Raw genomic sequence first — 7,970 nt, forward strand, 5'->3', positions numbered from 1 at the left:
ATATACCCATTTCTTGATTTTTTTTGTTTTTTGTATGCAACCTATTTAATGTTTGCAGATGCCTTCGATTTAGCGCTGTTACAGTGAACAAGTGTTTCCGTATACGGGCTCTTTATCCTTTATGGCTTGTAGGTTATACAAGAATAATGGCAATATTAGGCTTCAAAGGATCAATGATAAACAGAACAGTGTGTCTCAGCGTCAATTAATTGATCGCTACTGCCCTGAACAAATGGGAATAGCCTCTCCTGAACCAAGTGGACAGTCGTTGGACATGACGTCCTGAGGAATGTCAATCAGTGAAGTCTTGTGTCGTGAATATCAGGTGTCCCTTTATTGGTGTGTACTTAACGCTCATTATGAAAGTACCATCCACCTGCTGACTCGTGTTAAATAAAAACACCCAGTTCAACGTCATCTCTTGGCATCTTTCTACCTCCAGTGTCACAGTCTAGCGTTGAAGAAATAAAACTAGATACAGATTATTCCTAATAATGCCGATGTTTTATCTTGATGTTATTTGTGGTTCGTATATTACGAGGGCTGGTCAAAAAGTTCTAAGTTCCAACAATTGTGAAAGTTTTTAAATTTTATTTTTCAATTCTACTCCCTGCTTTTCAATACATTTCTAATATCGGAAGTGAAACTTTTCAATTCCTGTCAGGAAGACGTTTTCTGATAACACCCTGTTGAACTCATTCACGGCAGCTTTGAGGTCATCGTCGTTGTCCGCGAAGGTGTTCTTTTCAGTTTAGGAAATAGGTGGAAATCACTTGATGCCAAGTCTGGCAAGTATGGAGAGTGAGGAAGCTCTTCGACCCACAATGTCGACAAGCAGCCTTTGCAATTGTAAATGTGTGAGAAGAGGAAATGTCATGAAGTTGTAGAACTCCATTTCTCGCCGCGTTTCTGAGATAAAATCTCTCAGGCGATGAAGCAAATCAGCATAGTAGGCACTGGTAATCGTGTTTTTACTTTCTAAGTAATCAACGAGGATCACACCCTTTGCATCCCAGAATACAGTGGCCGTATCTTTCTTCACTGATCTTGAAGACTTATTTTCTTTGGTGCCGGGGAAGTGGAATTGTGCTCTTCCAGTGATTGACGTTTTGACTCGGGGTCATAGTGGTAGACCCATGTTTCATCACCCGTTAATAATCTCTTTTTGAACTTGTCGAACTCCTCCTCAAGTTTTCTTTGGCAATTTCAGTTCATTTGTCTTTAAGATCAGCATTTAGAAACCTTGCAATTTGCACCCGACGAGGAGATATCGTATTCATCTGAAAATGTTCATGAATAATAGTTTCAATGGATCCATGGCTTAGACCTGTGCCTTCCTCAAGTTCAGCAATGGTAATACGTCTATCTGACAGTATAAGTTTGTCTATCTCCTTGATTGAATAGTCATTGATGGAAGTTGAGTGACGTCCAGACCTTGGGTCACCACCAATGCTTGTATCCCAGCCGTACACCATAGCAGCACAGCATTAAACAGTGCACTAGCTAGGGCACTTCTCCCAATACACTTGTAACATGCGGTCATCCATTTCTGTGTTCATTTGGCCCCCTATCACGTTCAACTGGCTGTCACTAATATACAAACTGCCTCAACAGACCACATACACTTGCAATGAACTTAAACGATGTATTACACTGACTAGGTCACTTTGAATGATAGTCGGGTTTAGAACCTTTTGACCAGCCCTCTTAAGCATGTCTCATGTATCAGCATCGCATCTTTCATCATTTCAGTCTATTGTCGACACTTTTGTTGTATTGATACGTTCACCATGTTCCAGTGCTGTCTCTTTTAATAACTTAAATATATAACTTACAACACTCGTCAGTGTACGATAATATTCCGATTGCAAGTGTTATTCTTGAAAACGCATCAAACGCACTTCGCTTGAAAGATACGTTGAGTAATCTGTATGTGTACTACTGTATATAACATGTACTAATGTATGCAACAAGTGTAGTATTGTATTCGACATATGCATTCCCGTATACAACATATGTTCTATTGTATGCAAAATATGTGTTCCCGTATACAACTTATCCCGCGATATGCCAAGGAGAGGCACGGGCCACCGAGCCGTTGGTGCCCGTGCCTGTAATAAAACAGAAGATGAGATTGGGTTAAATGGCCGAGGGTGTGCAGGTACTAGTGGGCTACTTAGCTGCTAATTGTATATACCAAAAATGCTACCGTTGCCATGGCCACGCGCGTGGCCGACGGCGATTGCAGCTAGCGCTGCTGGCCTGAGACTGCTACCGCTGTCCGGCCCCCACGGTAGCATATTTAAACGCTACCATTGCTTGGCAACTCCCACGTTGCCAAAAGCAGCTCCACGCTGCTGGCCTAAGTCAGACTGCCGCTGCCCGGCCCCAGGTAGCCGGCCAAAGCAGATCACACTGTCCGGCCCCATTAGCAAAACCATTGTGCGGCTCCCGCCGCGGACCCAACTGTCAGCTACCGCTTGACAAGACGACTTCCGCCGCCGGGCCCATATACGTGGCAACTGTTTGCCCCAACGTATGTTATTCTACGATTCCCCGGCTGAAAAGTCGGGAAAGACAAGGTTCCCACTGAGAAGCAGGTAACCCCGGAAAGGTTCCCGCTGAAAAGCAGGTAGCCTTAAGCACGAGTATTAATTTGGAAGCAAGTTAATTTGTTACTAGCAGTGTAGCCCACAAGAACCCCGCCACAAAGCACCAGAGTGCTACCCCACACCCACGGCCACGCGATACGCGGAGATAGCATTGTTGCCCGGCTTGCTTATGCACTGAAAGGAAACACTAACCTGTGGAGATAATATCCTTACTGGCGCAAAACGAGCGCCAGGGCATGCAATAAATTGTCCGTAAACACACACAGTCCTTTGTCACTGAGGTGGACGCCCTCCCAGGCGTACCATGTCTTGTCAGATGCCAGGATCTGGGGATGTGGCACTGTTGTACCGCCGAGCTCTTTGACTCGGTTGGTCAGTCGGCGGTTGATATTCTTCCGCATCCCCTCGATCTTTCGTGGATCCCTGGCATCGTGCCAGTAGCGCCTGGGCAGCATTGAGGATACGATGATCTTGGTGTCAGGAAGCTGGAGTTGTATCCGAAGGATTGATGCCACCATGTCAAGGTAGAGTTGGCTGCCTTTGACCGAGCACAGGTCGTTGGAGCCCAGGTGAATGATGAGGGCTCTGGGGCTGCGCCGTGTCGCCTTGACCTGTGCATCCAGAATGGTGTCCAGCTCCTTCCACCTCATCCCCCCTCGTGCCAGCCATAGCATCCTCGGTTGGTTCGGGCTGGTGCCCTTCAGGAGCAAGTACTGCCGTGCCCTGGCCATGTAGCTGGATCCCACCATCCAAACTGTAAACAATAAGAAGTGTAGTAAGTACCATGAAAGACTATTTGATTTAATTGTGCAACATTGAATTTGTTGGTAGGCGTATGTAAGCATTGTAGCAATCTGATTTCCACCTGCCGTATTGTTGTATGAGGTGTTCAGGCACCCCGTTCATGGCTGCTGATGTGGCTGCCCCAATGCGGAAGGAGTGCGAAGAATAGCAGGCCGTGTTTATGTTGCTGTGTGCTAAGGCCTTTTTTAGGAGTGCCTGGAATTGGTACCTTGTAACGGGGGAATCGTCAAAGTGGACGAATGCATGTTGTGGGCCGGAGGGGCGCGCCTCCAGGTAGTGCTTGATGGCGACTACCGGACATAGCGGATTACCTGGTATAGGTGACATTGTAACTGTTGTCCCCATCCTGTACTGATCAGACTTTGAGTGTGGTAAATGGATTGAAAGCTGCTGGGGGTTGCCCGAGAAGCTTAAATTCTGGATGGCGCAACCTGTTTTTGAGGGTCCAGTTTGGACGAGTTCGCTAACCCTAAAGAAACCGAAGAAGGCTGTGCAGTAGACTGCCTTGAACAGCCTGGCTTCATATGCTGATGAGCATACGTGAGGCAGATTGTTGGTTACTACCTGCAGCAGATCTGCAGTGATCGGTTTTCTGGTGTCTGGTCGGCCCGCTGATTTGTGTAAGCCGGTTACAATCTTGCCTATCAGGAAATGGTTTGTACAGTCGGTGAGCCCGTGGAATTTGTGGTGTGAAGACAGCGCTGCAATGTAAGTCTTGACTGTGTTAGGGGAGTGGTGAGTGACTGACAGATAAGCAATAAAGTTTACGACCTGATCCAGCGGGACTGGCCACACCTCTTGTAGCTGGTGTGCGGACCGGAACTGGTGCAAGGCATTGATGCCTGTTTGGTAAGTGGCCCATGTATTAGTAGACAGAGATTGTTGTAGGAGTCTGCCGGCTTCCTGCCTCAGATCAGCCATATGTTGCACGGGATAGGTGTGGGGTTCTGGTCCGCGGCTGGTGCTGCCTCTCGGAAGCGTTTGAGCTGAAACCTCGAGAGAGCATCGGCAATAGTGTTAGCAGTGGAACATACATACTTTGCCTTAAACATAATATTATATCGGAGACACTGCAGGATTAGGCGACGGAGTAGGCTCATCACTCTGGGGGCCTTGGTTGACTGCTTGTTGATTATTGTTACGACGGCTTGGTTGTCGCAGTAAAAGAGGACCTTTTTGTTTGTGAGTTGCTTGCCCCAGATTTGGATGGCCAGTGTGATGGGGAACAGCTCCAGGAGCGTCAAGTCCCGTGTAGTTCCATCCGTCACCCACCGGGGTGGCCATGCGCCGTTAAACCATTTGCCCTGCATGTAGGCCCCAAAGCCGGCGCCACCCGCTGCGTCTGAAAACAGCTGGAGGAAATCGCTGTCCACCCATAGTTGGTCCTGAAACACTGAAATGCCGTTATAACTCGTAAGAAATGTTAACCACATTTGTAGGTCTTCCTTGACCCAGCTGGTAATCCTAATGTGGTGAAATGGTTGCTTACCTTTGCTAAGCAGATCGATTAGCCTGCGGCTGAATGCCCTTGCCATTGGTATAGCCCTGCACATAAAGTTAAGCTTGCCTATGAGGGACTGAAGGGCCCTTTTTGTGACCTTGATGTTACCTGTTGACAGGATGTCTTGGATTTCCCTTGTTGCCTCCTTGATCTTGGGCTCTGGGATTCTGATCTGCATTGCAATGGTGTCGATTTCCAGCCCTAGGAATGTCAGTTTGGTTGTGGGGCCCACCGTCTTGTCGTGCGCAATAGGAACCCCAAGCTGTTCAAGTGTATTCACGCATCCGTTGAGGTTGTCTGAACAGTGGCTGGTGCCTGCTGTGCCCCCCGTTAGGAAGTCATCCAGGTAATGCATGACCGGGCACGTTGGAAGATGCGATTGCATGCACCATTGCAAGAAGGTACTAAACGTTTCAAATATGGCGCAAGATATGGAGCAGCCAAATGGTAAGCATTTATCGAAATAGAACTCACCTTCGAATCTGATGCCTAGCAGCTCGAAATCGGATGGGTGGACTGGTATAATTCTAAAGGCCGACTGAATGTCGAATTTTGCTAGTAATGCTCCCTTTCCCAGTTGTTGCACCATCTGGGTAGCTTCATCAAATCTGGCGTACACAACGGAGCAGGCCTCTGTGTCTATGAAGTCATTTATAGATTTACCCCTGGGATAGGATAGATGGTGAATTAGACGGAATTCCTCCGCATGCTTACCCAGGTGCTGACCATATCCTGGCTGCTTCTTGGGCACCAGGCCTATTGGGGATACTTGGAGGTTGTCTAGGGGGGTGTCCTTGAAGGGGCCCGCCATCCTGCCAAGGTCGACTTCCTTTTGTAGTTTTTATTTCACGTAGCCTGCCGTATCTTGGTGTGTGGCTGATCGCAAGTTTCGTGCCAGGCGACCCGTGCGGCTTCCCTGGAACTCGAGCTTAAAGCCAAAGCTAAAACCTACCCATAAATAATTTGCATCTCTGTAATTGACCCTAGCATATTGGCGTAACCAGGGTGCCATTTCATTGAGATCCACGGGGGAAGGGGCCATTGAATTTACCTGCCTTGCCGGCTGGTTTTCTGTTAGGAAAGGGCTGATTGGGCTTGTATGGGGTCGGTTGGACCCCATTCCCTCGAAAGCAGGTCCTAGAGCTATGGGAATGTTTGCCACACTTACCGCATTTGTGAGTGTACTTACAGTTGACCCTGCTACAGCCAAATTTATTGAAATCCCAGCATACCTGACTGGCGATGTCCCCCTGTACGCGTGTCATTGCGCCCCGTCCTCCTGATTCTGGTTGTAGTACCGTACCGTCCTCGTGACTTCCCTCGGTGTTTGGTAGTATTGTGCCGAGGTCGACATACTCGCCACGCCAGATTTTTTCCCTCACCTGTTGTTTGACGTGCGCGTCTATTCCGTCCGCACGGAAGGAAAGGGAATCCCCGTATCCAGCGATGTGATTGGCTGGGGCCGCGTCACCGTCGGCCTCGTTGTGCGCATCGGGGATTCTCCCTATGTTGGGCGAAATGGCGGGAGAATTAAAACCAAGCCTTACCTGTTGGTTTGCGCTAACCGGGCCGGGCGCTGAATGTTCCAGCAACTGGAGTATTTTTCCCAGTTGCTCGTTTACCTGGGTAGCCGAGTTGGCAACCTGCGCGGCATTTACAAGCTGCGCCGATTGTACGTTAATTCTGTTGCCACCTTCGATATTTCCGTAATTGGCAGACTCACCATCAGCTGTTGTCTCCTGTACAATGTGTACTCCCGGGGTTTGTCTTCTGGTTGTCCTGGCCTGCTTGGCTCCCCTCACAAGCTTGTGGTTGACGGTTGCTCTTCTCTTGGGAGGCATCACGAAAAGTCGGGGTGGTGAGTTGGTATTCCACAAGCGTAAATTGTCCCGAGGGTGAAGTTCGGGAGTAGAGCGGAATAAATGCGATACGGCGAGTGCTGAAATAGATGGTATTCAAAGCGTAATCGGCGAAACGGTCGCGATTGTGTAAAGGCGATACGGCGAGTGTTGGAATAGATGGTATTCAAAGCGTAATCGGCGAAACGTTCGCGACTGGGTACAAAGGAAACGTAAAATGGGAAAGCGATTAGATACAGTGACACACGTGTGTACTTGGGGAAGGGCTGCTCGCGAATGACGGACTAACAAAGGGCGGGATGATGCTTGCGCGGGATTATTCCCCGGGCACGGTGCCGAGTGGTGGCCCGGGGTGATTGAGTTACGAGGGGTGATTGGGTTACAGACGTAATTAGCCCATGGTTTGGATACGCGCGATAAAGTCATTTAGTAGTTAGTACTAAATGTAAATATGTACAACCGTTTGCAAGATATGTACTACTGTATACAACAACCAAAAAATAATTGCGCTGTATGATCCACATGGCATGATAATCATCATCACTATTAAAATTATGTTTAGACACGATTATGAACTCGTAAATCATCTAAGCATTGTACTCGTGGTTGGTTTCAACAATCAACCACATCCCTTTCACAGTTCGATCGACATTACGGAAGGTGAGCTTCGGAACATTCAGATATCTTTAGGGAGCTCACGAAAGTGGTAACAAGACGCAATCAATCACACAAATTCTGTTACTATGTTATTGATGATATCATTTGCATTTCTTGGCGTGATCAATGAAGCCTATATACATGACTAGAAACAATTTACCGTCCGGTCAACGTATTGTTTGGATGTAGGCGTTGCGATCGAAAGTGCAGCCCCTGTGCGAGGACCAGATCCACAAGGGGTAAAGTGATGATGAAAGTCACCAGGAGGCTTAAACCTCCTGTCACTGGGCTCAGCGTCATGGATGCATTATTGACATGCCTGATCCCCATCAGAGACGCGTGGTGCCACATCGATAACTCACCACCTTCAACGATTGCGTCAGCAGAACAAAACATGATACGCTAAAAAGACAGTTTTTATTTATTTGTTGAAATGGTCTTGGCTTGGGGATTTTGTCTTGTGGCATTTTCGCACTGTTTGGCTAGAGAATGCGTGATGATGTAAACAGAGCGATAATTGTTATAATTATTAATATC

At 47.8% G+C, this 7,970-nt stretch overlaps 1 protein-coding gene and 1 pseudogene across 1 annotated transcript; both read right to left on the bottom strand.

Moving 5' to 3' along the window:
• Window positions 1-2,485: 2,485 nt before the first annotated feature.
• On the bottom strand, window positions 2,486-6,182 carry LOC139470297 (uncharacterized; annotated as a pseudogene).
• On the bottom strand, window positions 3,274-4,437 carry LOC139470296 (integrase/recombinase xerD homolog). Its single transcript, XM_071252658.1, has one exon. It carries the CDS (start codon window positions 4,335-4,337, stop codon window positions 3,414-3,416), a length of 924 nt encoding a protein of 307 aa, XP_071108759.1. The 5' UTR covers window positions 4,338-4,437; the 3' UTR covers window positions 3,274-3,413.
• Window positions 6,183-7,970: the final 1,788 nt, after the last annotated feature.

Source organism: Haliotis cracherodii, unplaced genomic scaffold (genome assembly GCF_022045235.1).
Source record: "Haliotis cracherodii isolate W230 unplaced genomic scaffold, xgHalCrac1.p SCAF_20, whole genome shotgun sequence".
NCBI lineage: Eukaryota > Metazoa > Mollusca > Gastropoda > Lepetellida > Haliotidae > Haliotis > Haliotis cracherodii.